The sequence below is a fragment of the Ostrea edulis genome, chromosome 2 (genome assembly GCF_947568905.1).
Source record: "Ostrea edulis chromosome 2, xbOstEdul1.1, whole genome shotgun sequence".
Lineage (NCBI taxonomy): Eukaryota > Metazoa > Mollusca > Bivalvia > Ostreida > Ostreidae > Ostrea > Ostrea edulis.
Window position 1 is genome coordinate 75,389,726 of NC_079165.1, and position 16,406 is coordinate 75,406,131.

At 36.8% G+C, this 16,406-nt stretch overlaps 1 protein-coding gene across 2 annotated transcripts in view; it reads right to left on the reverse strand.

Annotated features, from left to right (window-relative positions):
• Positions 1 to 16,406, reverse strand: part of LOC125680436 (chromosome-associated kinesin KIF4-like) — a 65,789-nt gene that overhangs the window by 19,751 nt on the left and 29,632 nt on the right. For both annotated transcript variants that reach the window (XM_048920032.2, XM_048920031.2), the window contains exons 11-20: positions 16,193 to 16,301; positions 15,129 to 15,170; positions 14,427 to 14,615; positions 11,124 to 11,227; positions 10,881 to 11,025; positions 10,471 to 10,665; positions 9,267 to 9,383; positions 6,581 to 6,887; positions 5,302 to 5,552; positions 306 to 389 (exon numbers count right to left, since the gene is read on the reverse strand). In XM_048920032.2, coding sequence (XP_048775989.2) covers positions 306 to 389; positions 5,302 to 5,552; positions 6,581 to 6,887; positions 9,267 to 9,383; positions 10,471 to 10,665; positions 10,881 to 11,025; positions 11,124 to 11,227; positions 14,427 to 14,615; positions 15,129 to 15,170; positions 16,193 to 16,301 — 1,543 coding nt within the window. The remainder of the gene's footprint in view (positions 1 to 305; positions 390 to 5,301; positions 5,553 to 6,580; positions 6,888 to 9,266; positions 9,384 to 10,470; positions 10,666 to 10,880; positions 11,026 to 11,123; positions 11,228 to 14,426; positions 14,616 to 15,128; positions 15,171 to 16,192; positions 16,302 to 16,406) is intronic.

A 16,406-nucleotide genomic window follows, 5' to 3' on the forward strand; every position in this document is an offset into this window, starting at 1 on the left:
TTTCCAATGAGAAGAGCCCCCCCCCCCCCATAAATGCCAAAATTAAAAATATCAATAAGTATTTCCATATGCAATGCAAGTTATCAAACCTTGCTAAGGATTGAAGTACCAAAGAGCAAACAGTATAATCCTGTTCAGCTCTCTGGGCCCATGAGATTTAAATCAAAAGGTGCAAATTCAGGGTAACATGGTAGAAAACAATATCCAGGGGACCAATGACACATCCTCATGCATATCCAGGGGACCAATGACACATCTTCATTCAGTCTTCTGAAATAAGCACTTGGGATTATCTGTAAACCCACCTGGAATTTGAGATGCTCTTTAAGCTCTTCATCTGCAGATTCAACATTAGCACTTCCTTTCATCTTGTTCAACAAGAAAAGTACCTATCAAGGAACAAAACACAATCAACAAATCATACATAGTACACATACAGTACATACTCCAATTACAGTATTATCATTACAAATCAAAATTGATCTTTTCCATGGACATGGAATATCAAACGTCTACAATCATCATGGGCAATTCAGAATCATATTATATATGCATAACCAGAGGTATCTGAGCCAACCAAGTACCAATATTGCCACTTTTTCAATGTTTTCAAACAAATGACTTATTCTTGAAACATAATATTTCACAGGGTTACATTTCACCCAGCATAGCTAAAGATAGCAACAATAGCTATTGAGCAATAACTGGACTCATCCTGCACTGTATAATCACAAAACTCAGATGTGTGTACGAGATGTTGGTTCTTAAAGGTAAATGTGCATATGCCTAAATTTTTGTGTTCAATTTTTAAAAAGATCTAAATACTTTGGTAATTCTATAAACAATATGAAACAAAAAACTCTATTCAATATGCATACAAAAAATACAGTTGTAGAGATATAAATGAAAATAGTTCCAAAATATGACCCATGTTTTCCACACTTTCTTTCTAAATGAGTCAAATACTGACCATATGATGGTCTTATTTAGTGATGAAACGATTGTCGCCGATGATCGATTGTCGGTCGTTCAGAGACCCACGATGCTACTAATCGATTATAAAATAAAAGTCGCCGACATCGTTGACCAAATAAAAATCGGAAATCACTTCAACTTTGTTCAAATTTTATTTTCTGTATGTCAAACCCGATCAAAAATAAGCAAAGAAAATGCCGGGAGATACGAAGGACGGTAACAACAATGACATTCAACAGTCAAAATAAAGGAGTCTATCTCTGATATCTTTGATACATTGATATTATAGATAAATTCCATTACTTGATATATTGGAATTCTGATTTATATACCAGTGAATAAATGAAACAAAGAAGAATTCAAATGTTGTTTCCATACATTTAATGATTCTGTTACATCTAATTTGAGGGGAAAACACTTAAATGCCAATTCCGATTATAATCGATTAGTAATCGAGTACATGTGTCCGATTATTGCCGATAATCGATTGTGGTTTTAGGTCCGATTGCCCATCACTAGTCTTATTAGCATACCGCATGATATATTTCTACCAAATCTTGATCTGTTCATAAATAATCACCCTTTAGTGTTTTACACATGATCTAGCACAATGAATTTAATCTAATAGGTCCTTATTCCCATATATATACAAGAGATAATGACTGATGTCATCTTTTTTTTGTTTTGGGACCACTTGTGAGCACAAAATGCATATATTATACATGCAAGACTAAGGGCTGTTCCATTAAAACATATGAGGTACCCGGGGAAGGCACTTTAAAAATTGGGTAACCACCCATAGAAGCATAAAAATGTAATGAGGGACCAATCACAGAAGCAATTTTAGATAGTGCGGCACCACCCATAGAAGTGAAATAAATGTGAAATACACTTTTTCTTTAAATTCAATATGTATGAATGACTATTTATAACCCCTGAATAGAGGTCTATTTTCAGATGTTCCCAAGCATGATAGTAAAGAGAAGAGTATCTTGGGTGTCATCACCATTCAAATAACTGGCCATCAATGAAGCTTGATCATAGAACCATCAATTTATTTTATCAAGACTGTCTTTCTTAAACATGATGAACTAAATTAATTTTATAAGTCTACCTGTTCATAAAAAGTCCAGTATTGTAAATGTTCAAAAACAACTATTAAAAGTTTTAAAATTGACTAGTATTTTGAGTATTAAAAAACAAGAAAATGTGTCTCTTTACGTAAATAAAATGATATTCTATGTTTCTTAGTCAATATATAAATTTACAACCTGCAACTTAAGATTTGTGAGGCTCTATTCTACCGTTTTCATCAATTTCGATAAATTCCAATTTCTCGATTCATATTTGTGCGCCATGTTTGGTGTACTGAAGTTTCAACTTCCGATTGTCAAGTCATTTGCTTATGTCATATAAAGTAGTATTTACATCAATGGACAAGTATGGAGGCGAAAGCTATTTCGTCGGTATTGAAAAGGTTTGAATTTAATATCACGTTAAAAACCGAACAGCAGAGTGTAAATTCTCAAGTAACTACATTTTCGTGCCGATTGTCAATGTTTAGCTTTTTCATTAGACCCACCTACGAGATTTCGCGAAAACAAGCATGGCGGAGCAGACGAAGAATTTTGCATGCTGTACATTATATTTAATGAAAAACACCTTTATTAGACATGCCCGAGCACAAAGTTGGTACTCCTTTTGGTGTAATTTGTAAACAACATTTGGGACTATATGTCACTAATACACAGTGCAGAGTTTATTATCGGTTATTCATAAAATTATTTTGCACCATTACGGAGATCCTATGGAATTGTAGCCTCATCCCGAAAACGTCAGAATAAAAAAAAATTGGACAGGGCTACATTATTGCAGCTAGAAAAAATCAAAAACCGTTTCAATGGACCACGAGCAAGTTTCGTTTTCCATTTTGGACAAGGGAGATAATCCTAATTTCCGGTCGCTATAATTTTAGAGTCAAACTGGAAACAATAACCGGATCGCGGAACCTCATCGACCGAGATAAAATGAAGACAGAAAATGGCGTTTGTTTCATATTCTACTTTCAACCCTTCCCTTCTCTTGTTGCATTCCTCTCAGTTTCGGTAAAAAATAAAGATTTTATCAAAACAACCACCCACAGATGCAGTTTTCTGGCAGTAGGTACCCACCATATATGCAATTTTCTACCAATGACAAGCACCCATAGATTTTTTTTTAATTGCCGTCCCCGGGTACCTCATATGTTTTAATGGAACAGCCCTAACCAAAAATTTGTCAAAAGTGAACTTTTAAAAAGTTATAATAGCTCTCAATCTGAAAATGTTTATTCAGTGTTTTCCATTCATTTCATTTGAACAGGCCCATTTAGAATTGTAACAGGCCGGGGGGGGGGGGGGTATGGAAATTTTGGAAAATTAGACGCAAAATCCTGCATTCTGAGGCATTTCAGGGGCAAAATGACCCTTGTTCATATGCCACTTTTTAACCTACATTTTTAAATATATACCAAAGGGTTGAACATTTTTACCTCAGACAAGTTAGTCACAGTGGTGTTAAATACACACCTTTGCGATGTTTTGACTGGAAGAAATCATGTAATGTATTCGTTCGACGCTTCATTATTTTTCACTGCCATGTGCTTCTCACGCGCAAGGTGAGAGTTTAAAATATCGTCCAATCAAAATCGCCGTTTCAAAAAGCTCTCGATAAAAACATAAACAAGGAAGAAATATGAAAGATATTTATAGCCAACCAATTGCTACCGCATACATTCTTTGCAAAGATCGATCGTGTAAATCAACATCACTGAAATTGACAACATATTATTTTTTGATTTTTTACATTTGAACCGGCCAGAAAATCGTTTGAAACGGTCAATTTGGCCGGCGGCCGGTTCTTAGGGAAAACACTGTTATTTTGTCATAAAAATGTGCTATTATGATAGTTTTGTATGTATTAACTTTAAACATAGTCATTGATAAAATCAAAATTAATTTCAACATTTTAAACAATTCTATTGAATTTTTAGTAGTATATAGAAATCAATTTTCGTATGGGAAGATAATAATGTATTAATGACAAAAGTTTATAAACCTCATTTTTTCTTTCATTGAAATAGTAAATCAGTTTTGCAACCAAAATTTACGACGCCAAAATTGAGAGCTAGTGCTACTTTAATATTTGATCTACTCCTTTTATCTGGGATAAAGTTGAATAGTTTACATTGCATAAGCTATCATATAACCCCAATATACACTGTAGATACATAAACCATGTTAGGGCTGTTCCAGAAATGATCAAATGGGGGGATCGGGCGGCAAATGATATTTTTTTGTGTGGGTGGTCGTATTTTTTCATATTTTAATTGGTCCGTGGTGGGATTGTTAATAAAATATTTATTATGGGTAGTGGGTAGTTTCTATTGTTTTATTTTGTGCCACGTGGGTGTTGAGTTTTCAGAATATTTTTATTGTCGCTCTTGTCGTGTTGGTTACAAAACGTGGGAGGGAAAATTGAAAACGTGCTTTCGAAATGCTGCTTTCGAAATCGAAAGTAACATAGAACTATTCGAGTTGTCGCTCTTTGCAGCGCATAACTTTCCATTACGGCACTCTTCAAATTAGAGGCGCGTTTAGTAGGGTCCCTTTGGACGTGATGGCAGCGAACTCTGTTCTGTAGATTATTACAGTTTACAGTGCATCGATTTTGGGAATATTTTGAAACCAATAGGTATTCCGTTTTCTAATAAAAATAGGCAAACCTTAGTTGATTTATACGAGGGTACCGATGCGTTATATTTATCATTCGGTGTGATGGTGATATAGAGGCCTCCGGGCGCGGGCTCCATTAGAAGATGAACGATTCGTGGAAAAACATATCCATTCCATACCCATTTCATGATAATAGCATCGTTTGGACTCATAATCTTTTCAACATTCCCGCCATAGATGCCTTTGATTGTTGATGTGACATCGTTTCTTCAGAACTACTGTGATACAATGTCGCACAGGCATTACCGCGTCATTGACTAGAATGTTTGTCCCGAAAACCTCACGAGATTTGTACCGTTTTCATTTTTAAAAATATTTTTGTGGTGGGTCTGGTTATTTTTTTTTTTTATTAGATGGGTCATTGTAAAATGAGTTTATTAATTTGATGGGTCATGGGGTAATTTTTTATTTTTTTTTTATGTGTGCTTGGTATATACAAAAGGTGCCTCCCGACCCCCCCATGTATTTATTTCTGGAATAGCCCTTAGGTCAGAAACAAGAAAATCTGAATCATTAGTTTGTATGAACCTGTAAGTTAACTGTTAAAACTTACCTTCTCCTCATGTTGTTTCTGTAGTGCTGTGACTTTCTTCTCATGTTTACGCACAAGGGCAGACAACTCCATCTCCAACTTCTCTATTTCCTCCCTGTGGTCATTGTCATTAAACTCGGAGTCCTTCAGCCTTCCCTGCATCCTTGATAAGTCAGTCTTTGAACAAACTGCCTGCTCCATCAGCCATTTCAGAGCACATTTAGCCTCCACCATTGTATGGAGAGTATCCCAGGATATTTTGCCCTTTATGTCTACAAAAAATCCATATACATGTATTCTAAAGAACAAAATATGAGGATGGCTAATATTAAATTGACTTAATTTTTTCTACACAATTTTCCAACGCATAATCAGTAGATTGATTGATTGAATATTGTTTAACGTCCCTCTCGAGAATATTTTACTCATATGGAGACGTGACGTCACCACTGCCGGTGAAGGGCTGCAAAATTTGCGCTTATGCTTGGCGTTTATGGCCTTTGAGCAGGGAGGGATCTTTATCGTGCCACACCTGCTGTGAAACGGGACCTTGGTTTTTGCAGTCTCATCCGAAGGACCACCCCAGTTAGTCGCCTTCTATGACAAGCAAGGGGTACTGAGAACCTATTCTAATCCGGATTCCCACAAGATCATATTCAGTAGAATAAAAACAATCAATCAGTTCATATCATCTATACTTACCCTATTTTATTCCCCGTGGTTCAAAAGACAGAGCCAAGGTTAAAATTCTGAAAAGTAGGCCCAAGTCCTGTCCAAAGTCTTGGTACAAAATGAATGGCCTGGTCAAGAGGAATTCATGTGTCAAATATGAAAATTTTATCCCCCTTGGTTCAAAACATATAGCCAAGGTTGATTTTTTTTTTTTAAAATATCTATTAAAGTCCAAGGTAAAGGTCACAAGTCTTGGTACCAAATGAAAGGCCTACTCATGAGGCAACTATTGGTGAAATATAAAAGCCCTAACCCCCACTGCTTCAAAAGATATAGCCAAGGTCAAAGTTTTCCCTTAAAATGTGACATCAATGTCATGACAATCACTCACCAAACATTCATCCCTGCAAGCTTAAAATTAATATAAATGGAAAAACCTATTGTATAAACATATCATCTTCCAACTATTTGACTTAGTTTATTCTTCAGTATGCTGGCACGAGGTACTTTATTTGGATATCCATTAAGTTTAAAATGTATTACGGCCATTCACAATATACACACTATTACCTGGTATATATGCATACTTACCAGCAAAAATGACAAAGTTTTAAAATTGAGAACAAACCTTGATCAGCATCCACTATCTTCTGTTGCAGTTCAGAGATCTGGGCATTCCTCACAACCATCTCTCCTTGTAAAGACACAATCTGCTTATTAATCTTGTCCACTTCAAAACTGACCTCGGTCTTGTCGCCGTTCTCGGCTAGCCAGGCCAGTTTTTTGATTGGTGGACCGTCTGATTCGTCCTCCACCTTCTCCTTCAGCTCTTTGATTTGTTTGGATATCTCTTTCCTATCATTCAGTAGACGCTCCAGGTGATACTTAGCCTCCCTAATGCTGATCCGGACTTCCAATTCATGACTCAACCATGACTTAACATAAAATTCAAAATACACTGGTAATTTTTTATGCAGTAAAACTCATAGTATATATATATATATATATATATATATATATATATATATATATATATATATCATTCAAATTCAAAGTGAGATCTTGAATACTAAATAAAAAGTGGTCTCTGGGTCACATCGCTCACCAGAATCGCCTTGACCTTGCTCAGCTGTTGTGAATTTAAAAAGATTTTTTTTATCAATCTTTATTCCCATTAAAAATTTGAATCCCATATTGTGACGCCAACCTAGCCCCAAAGGATCACAACATCACTAAATATAAATTCACATAACACATATGACTAACATAATCTTGTTATTCTGGATAAGACCAAGGTCGCAAGGTCATAGATCATGGTATGATACGAAAAACCTTGCCATAAGAAATCTATATATAAAACATGAAAGCTTCTTCTTAAAATAGTTGAGGAGATATTGCTTAAGTAAGATAGTCAAACTTCCAGGTCAAGGTCACAAGATCCCACACCATTGCATCACATGAAAGGTCTTTACGTAAAGAGTGTATATATATATAAAATATGAACACTAGCTTAAATAGTTCTAGAGAAATTTTTAAAGATTTTCCCTATATGACACCGATCCCCAATAGTGGCCCCACCCTATCCCCACGGACTACGATTTGCATAATTTGGATCTACTCTTATGTCAGGAAGTTTTCATGTAAATTTCCACTTTTCTGGCCCTGTGGCTTTTGAAAAGAGATTTTCAAACATTTTCCCTAGATTCTAGATTCTTGTACAGTACCCGCAACGTTATTCTTGACATTCCATCGAGTTCTACCGTGCGTGTATCCTATCGTATTGTGCGTGTATCCTATCGTATCGTGTTTTGCGTTTATCAGGTTTTCCGTTTTCTATCGTGTTTTGCGTTTATCAGGTCTATCGTGTATCTTGTTTTGCGTGTATCAGGTTTTCCGTTTATCGTGAAAATTGTTTATCGTGTAACTTCAGAAACTATCGGGATTGTATATCAAATCTAATGAAAAAGTACGACACTTTTTGATAGCTTTATTACTTTTGTTAAAGAAGCTATTTTTAGGAATCAAGAAAAGACAGTATATTTGAAGGAGAACATAAAGTTGTCGATTTTAAGGCAGAAGAAGAGCTATTTGTCTGTTCAGAGAAGGTGAAAATTTAACACAATTTCATTTTAAGTAGCATGAAAAGTAGGCAGTGGTTTGCCAAGCAAACCAGGGACAGTAAATCTGAAAGCTCCTTCATCTGAAGTTCATAAACATTTGCTTATTTGTAATCAACACTAACAGAGAAATAGGAAGTTTCAATTTGAAAGGAAAAATCAGTAAATTACATTGTTCATTGCATATATTTTAATAAAGGCTCTCTTTTTCTTCCGATTTTTCTTCACCTGTATTCAATTAATATACCCACTACTGAACTTGTGCGCGTCTGTGTATCACCTGTGTTTTGACTAAAAACGTTCTCAGGGACATTGTATTTCACACATTTAGAAGATTAAGTTAATTTCAATTTCCATCATATCAGGAAGCTTTCATGTAAATTTGAACTTTTCTGGCCTAGTGATTCTTGAGAAGGTTTTTAAAAAAAGATTTTCCCTATTCCAAGGAAAAACTTTTGATCCTCTTTTGTGGTCTCACCCTATGCCTGAAGAACATGATTTAGCAAACTTGATTTGCCAAGAGAGCTGCCATGTAAATTTGAACTTTCCTGGCCTAGTGGTTCTTGAGAAAAACATTATACCTATATTTTTGTATTTAAAAATCTGATCCCCTATTGTGGTCCCATCCTAACCCTGGGGCCATGATTTGAACAATCTTGTATTTACACTATGTCAGAGAGCTGTCATGTAAATTTCAACTTCTCTGGCCCAGTGGATCTTGAGAAGATTTTTTCTATATATTTCCATGTAAAACTTTGATCTCCTAGTATGGCCCCACCTTACTCCCAAGGACCATGATTTGAATAATCTTGAATCTACACTATGTCAGGAAGTTTTAAAGCAAATTTGAACTTTCCATGCCCAGTGGTTCTTGAGAATATTTTTAAATGACCCCCACCCTATTTTTGCATTTTCATGATTATCTTCCCTTTGAAGGGGACATGGCCCTTCATTTGAACAAACTTGAAAGCCCTTCACCCAAGGATGATTTGTACCAAGTTTGGTACCGGTGGTTCTGGAAAAGATGAAAATGTGAAAAGTTTATGGACAGATGGACTTGATGGCAGGTGGACGGACGACAGACAAAAAGAGATCAGCAAAGCTCACTTGAGCTTTCAGCTAAGAATTCAATATAAGGAAAAATGCCATTTTTAACTTGCAAGTCCACCAAATAATTACATAATTATTAGAACCTACTCGGACTCTGTTTCCAATAGTCGATGAATTATATGTCTCCAGTTTATTCGCTCTCTCCTCTTGAATTTGTTTTTGTCTTGCTAATGCCTCTTTCAACCTTTTATTCGCTGCTGAAGCCTGGAATTTAAACATGTTGCTTAATAAACACTGGGAAATGAATCTTTTACTTCTTTAACTAAAATGTCTTCCAGCAATAGCATTATCTACTATCACTGTTTGAAAAGCTGAGTAAATGCATAATTTTGTAAAGCAGTCTTAAGAGTTGTACATCTGTACATGCACTGTGAATGTCCCTGGATTTTCCAAGTGTCTCTAGTTAGTCTTCATTCAAGCAGTACCAAAAAAAATCAAATGAACCCAGAAAATTCATAATTCAAGGCAAACATATTGTCAGTTGTTGTTAGTGGGGATTGAAAACATAAACAAATGAACCCAATATTTTACAATATAGCTAAATTCCTGAGAAAATGAAAGCCAGATGACATTTTATAAACAAACAATTCATGTGTACAAAATTGATATTATACATGACTACATGTACTCTTAGTACATCATCTAGTCCTACCTCTTCACTTTTACACTTGAGTACTGACTATTGACTAGTCCTATCTCTTCACTTTTACACTTGAGTACTGACTATTGACTAGTCCTACCTCTTCACTTTTACGCTTGAGTACTGACTATTGACTAGTCCTATCTCTTCACTTTTACACTTGAGTACTGACTATTGACTAGTCCTACCTCTTCACTTTTACGCTTGAGTACTGACTATTGACTAGTCCTATCTCTTCACTTTTACACTTGAGTACTGACCAGTCCTACCTCTTCACTTTTACACTTGAGTACTGACTATTGACTAGTCCTATCTCTTCACTTTTACACTTGAGTACTGACTATTGACTAGTCCTACCTCTTCACTTTTACGCTTGAGTACTGACTATTGACTAGTCCTATCTCTTCACTTTTACACTTGAGTACTGACCAGTCCTATCTCTTCACTTTTACACTTGAGTACTGACTATTGACTAGTCCTATCTCTTCACTTTTACACTTGAGTACTGACTATTGACTAGTCCTACCTCTTCACTTTTACACTTGAGTACTGACTATTGACTAGTCCTATCTCTTCACTTTTACACTTGAGTACTGACCAGTCCTACCTCTTCACTTTTACACTTGAGTACTGATTACTGACTAGTCCTACCTCTTCACTTTTACGCTTGAGTACTGACTGCTGACGTTCATTCTGTCGCTGTAACTTAGCGATCTCAAATTGTCTCTTCCTGTCTTTCTGCATCAGCTGAGCTACTTCCTTGTCCTTTTGCCGCTTCCACTTTCTGAACTCATCAGAATCTTCCTTCATCTGTTTCATCAACTTCACTCTCTGGTGTTTTAATCCCTGTAAACAAAGACATATACATGCATTAATTTTACATCACCTTAAGATACTGTCACATTCAATGAAATATTGTGTATGTCAAGCAAATAATGACATGCGCCAGCTAGGCCAACATGTATGTGCATGTAGTAACACATAAGCCTACATCAAGATATACATGTGTAAACATGCGTGTATTTTGTTTGCATATACATATCATTATTTTCGGGATTTACCTGGATTTCTCCCTGAAGCTTGCAGACACTTTTGTCCGTCTGGTCTTTCATCTTGAGCATTTTCTCCTGTTCAGTCATCTTCCTTCGGAGCTGTGATATCTGCTGTTCCAGTTCCTTCAATCGTTTCCTTCTCTGCTCGGCAATCCTGTGATTGTAGTTTGAGTTTTTGTTGCAAATTGTTTACATTGGGCCTTCAACATTTGCTTTTAATGGCAAAAGTTATGGACATACACATATATTTACCTGTTGGCATTTGCATTACTCTTCGCATCCTCTAGGGCTTGTTGCATTTCTTCTTTCTGTTTCTGAGCTAACTCTAAATGATGCTCCAATTCTTTCATCTGCGTCTACGAAGCATTCAAAGTATTGTTAGAATTTTTTCTGCAACGTTTGATGACTAAGAGCAAACATATACTGTACATATGAAATATCTTTTTCCTCATGTACATGTCTGTGTTGCAGTTGGAAACAATGTGCATATAAATCTTAACCCTAGTAGCGCTGTATTAAATACATAGAAATAGTGCTGTCAGCTGAATATTTTTGGGGAACTCAATAAAAAAAGAAGGGTGCTTTTGCATATTGTTTTCTTATGCAGGTTTTCAGGGTAATATAGTCAAATCACATACCAAAATGTTCAGGAATGTCTGAAGTTTATTAATATTGAGGTAAAATGTCAACTTTTTCATGTCTACTGCAGGTAATTTGCAGGAAAATACAGGTAAAATAAAAAAAAGTGTAATTAATCTGAAATTTTTAAAGTTTATTCATGAAAATACAGTAAATATGGTTCAAATGACAGATTATAAGTTTTTTCATAAAAATACAATAAATATAATTCAATTAATTGCTAGAATATTATACAGGTAATGCACAGGTAACAACACGTGGATGGTATTTATAATTTTCATAATAAAATATCATTTCAAGTTAAGTTGACATCTATTCACATTTCACACACTTAGATATTAAGTCCAATTGGTTGGCACACCTGTGCAGGTAAATCTATTCGTGTTCGTTTGCACTGAAAAGAGATTTGTATGCACCAATAAAGTCCTTGTATGTATGGTAGATACGAAAGCACGGATCCACACACAGAGCAGTCTTGCAGATGTCACATTGGTAACTGGATTCCTTTCCGGTGCGCTTTCGTTTTTCTCCGATGCGCTCAAGTCTCTGTCGTTCAGCGACCGAACATACAACACATGCACGAGAGATGTTTTTTTTCTTTCCCATGGCTATGATCTTCATTGGAAAGTGCTGTCCCTGTAGTCTCATGATGGGCTCAGCAGCAGTACTTGAACCTGTAGTCTCATGATGGGCTCAGCAGCAGTACTTGAACCTGTAGTCTCATGATGGGCTCAGCAGCAGTACTTGACCCTGTAGTCTCATGATGGGCTCAGCAGCAGTACTTGAACCTGTAGTCTCATGATGGGCTCAGCAGTAGTACTTGAACCTGTAGTCTCATGATGGGCTCAGCAGCAGTACTTGACCCTGTAGTCTCATGATGGGCTCAGCAGCAGTACTTGAACCTGTAGTCTCATGATGGGCTCAGCAGCAGTACTTGACCCTGTAGTCTCATGATGGGCTCAGCAGCAGTACTTGGTCACCCTACAGGTTTGGTCTTCATTCCTGGAACGTTATCCTTGTTGACGGTAGCTATCAACTCAGCCACCAGTTTTTTCCGGAAAACTCTATGCAGCATGGGATTTCTTAGTCACCGACTTGTAGCAGAGATAGACATTCAAAACTGCTAATGATACAACATGGAAAATTACTCGCTTCCACCACTTCAGTGTTCTAGCACTAAATGTTGCATATGAAACCATCTGATCAGAACGATCAACACCTCCCATATATTTATTTTAAGAATTTACGATGGACGGATTCTCGATGGGTTCACCTGTCCTCGGCATCACACGGCCAGTCGGTTGCTTTGTGGCTTCTTCAATAGTGGACATAAGGTAAACAATCTTCCTGTCATGGTATTTCACAAGCAAGAGTTCATTATTGTTCATTGAAAAAACGTGACCCTTGTCAACTCTTCTGTCTTTGATGCGTTGAGGAATTCCCCTTCGGTTTACACGAAGTGTGCCGGTTGCACCACAACCAAGATTAAACAAGTCCACATACAATTTTGGTGAACTGTAATAGTTGTCCATGTACAATATGTATCCCTGTCCAAAATATCCACGCATCATGTCCATCACTAGATCATATGTAGCACCATTTTCACTTGGTGGTATTTCAGATTTTCCAGTGTACAGTTTGAATTTCGTACAATATCCAGTCACAGAGTCACAAATCATGTAGGCTTTAATTCCGTATTTTTTGGGCTTGTCTGGGTTGTATACTCGGAATGATAAGTTTCCACGCCATGGGACCATACCTTCATCTAATGATAGTTGCTGATGGGGGGTAAATACGTTGCCAAAACGATGGATGATGTTCTTATATAATGTCCCTAGCTTATACAGTGGGTCGAATCCCAGCATTCCTCGTCTTACCTGTAATGTGTTGTCTGCCAGGTGAAAAAAACTCATCAATAGCCAAAACCTGTCTCTAGGCATCACTGAAGGAAAAAATGGCGTAGAATTCACTTCGGAGGTTGTCCAGTACTCGGAAACTTCCAGCTGAACTACCAGACCCATTGCAATTATCAGCTCGAAAAACACTTTCATTTCTTCCATCGTTGTTGCGACCCAGTTCCGAAATCTGGACGTTTGTTTCAAGTTGTTGCCATTTTTTTGAAGAAACTGGTCTGCATACCGATTTGTTTCATTGGCCATTGTCTGGAAATCATCTTCGTTGATAAGTAAACCCACGAAGTCCAGAGGTGAACGTTGATCTTCAGGCAAATGCAATCGCAGGCCAGGTACACCTGTAAAGCCCAAGTCAACTCTCGGACGATCACCGTCACGCCAATTCTCCATGAAATTAAATGCACAGTCTTCTTCTTCATCATCACTGCTATCAGGAATATCTTCGGGTAAAAATCCCTCGAATTCCTCATCACTTTCACCATCGATAAAGAGCTCATTAAAGAAATTTTCATGCTGTGGTAAAAACGACGCCATTTTGACTAACACAAATTTCACCTTCGTCTTTCGCACCTATTTTTAAACGAACCAATCAAATTTGAGCTGATGTCATGGAATGATTTGGTTTAATGATTTCTACTTCCAAATAAGGAGATGCTTTTTATATCTTTACACGTATTGGATAGCTATAAATACGATCTATAAATAAGTTATATTCGACCTTGTTGTCAACCGGAGTATTCCGGGGTTAGCTCAGAACACGTGTTTGTTTACCGGAAGATTCCGGGTTCAGCGCTACTAGGGTTAATAAATATAGTAGGTTTATTTCAATGTCTGGGAAATCCAACAGAAATTGTAGTACATGTAGAATGTAAACAAAAAATAAATCATTCTAAAAATACGAGGGTATGAACTGCAACGCTTCATGCCAGCATACTTTCCATGATGTATTGCAATTCATATCCTTGTGTATTTTCAAATCTGTGTTATTATCTAAAGTGCAGACCTCATGATGGTCACGGAGCGATTTCATCTGATCATCATTCAAGGTCATCTGTGTTGCCAGAGTTTCCTTCTTATCCAGAAGTCGGTTGAGCTCCTGAAGTTCCCGGTTCATTTTTGCCTGACGCATGGTGAATTCTTTTGAAAAAGCTCGAGTGTCTGGGGTTCCTTGGGACAAATCATTCTCGTTTTCCTACAAATTAAAAAGACAAACATGTAATCATGAACTGTGTTGAAAAAAAAGTTATTTTCAAAAGTTGACGCCGCCGCTGTGGTCTAGAGGTTAAAGTGTTCGCCCCCCCCCCCCCATGCAGAAGGCAGGGGTTTGAATCCCGGCTGCGACAGACCTAAGTCGTTAAAACAGGTAGTGACAGTTCCATCACCAAATGCTCGGCATCAGGTGTGAATGTCACAGGTCCTCGGAGATGACCTTAAAACTGGATGTCCCATGTCACAGTAGGTGTGGCATGCTAAAGAACTCTCACTGCTCAATGGCCATAAGCTCCAAGCAAAGGCCTACATTTGCAGCCCTTCACCGGTCTTGGTGACGTCTCCATATAAGTGAAAAACTCTCGAGAGAGAGAGTTAAACAAGATACAATCAATCAATCAAAAGTTGACAACCAGGCATTTCTGACAATCTTTAAAAGAGAGTGTACCGAATCTTCAACTTGTATAAATTGTGTCATATTTTCATGATGTTTTACCTCTTCCTCCTCTTCAACCGTAGACAATGGGCCTTCATCAAGCTAAAATAAAAATCATATCATTCAATCAAAGATGTCATACTTTAAAGCAAATAAATCTTTGTAATTCAAACTTAACACATTACTAACCTCCTGTTGTATACAGACTGTCAGGATAATTAACACATTACTAACCTCCTGTTGTATACAGACTGTCAGGATAATTAACACATTACTAACCTCCTGTTGTATACAGACTGTCAGGATAATTAACACATTACTAACCTCCTGTTGTATACAGACTGTCAGGATAATTAACACATTACTAACCTCCTGTTGTATACAGACTGTCAGGGTAATTAACATATTACTAACCTCCTCCTGTTGTATACAGACTGTCAGGATAATTAACACATTACTGTCAGGATAATTAACACATTACTAACCTCCTGTTGTATACAGACTGTCAGGATAATTAACACATTACTAACCTCCTGTTGTATACAGACTGTCAGGATAATTAACACATTACTGTCAGGATAATTAACACATTACTAACCTCCTGTTGTATACAGACTGTCAGGATAATTAACACATTACTAACCTCCTGTTGTATACAGACTGTCAGGGTAATTAACATATTACTAACCTCCTCCTGTTGTATACAGACTGTCAGGATAATTAACACATTACTGTCAGGTAATTAACACATTACTAACCTCCTGTTGTATACAGACTGTCAGGATAATTAACACATTACTAACCTCCTGTTGTATACAGACTGTCAGGATAATTAACACATTACTAACCTCCTGTTGTATTCAGACTGTCAGGATAATTAACACATTACTAACCTCCTGTTGTATACAGACTGTCAGGATAATTAACACATTACTAACCTCCTCCTGTTGTATACAGACTGTCAGGATAATTAACACATTACTAACCTCCTCCTGTTGTATACAGACTGTCAGGATAATTAACACATTACTAACCTCCTGTTGTATACAGACTGTCATGATAATTAACACATTACTAACCTCCTGTTGTATACAGACTGTCAGGGTAATTAACACATTACTAACCTCCTCCTGATGTATACTGACAGTCAATGTGCGGATCTTTTCTATCTGTTCTTGTGCTTCAGGGTTCTGTTCTGCATTTACACTGGTACCAAGAACCTCCAGATCTATCCTGCAATAGTTTGTTACTTCACATGCTAAAGAAACATCAGAAAATATGACACCTTATGTATTTATCAACTTTTAAACTGAAACTTTCACAACACTAGGGATGAGA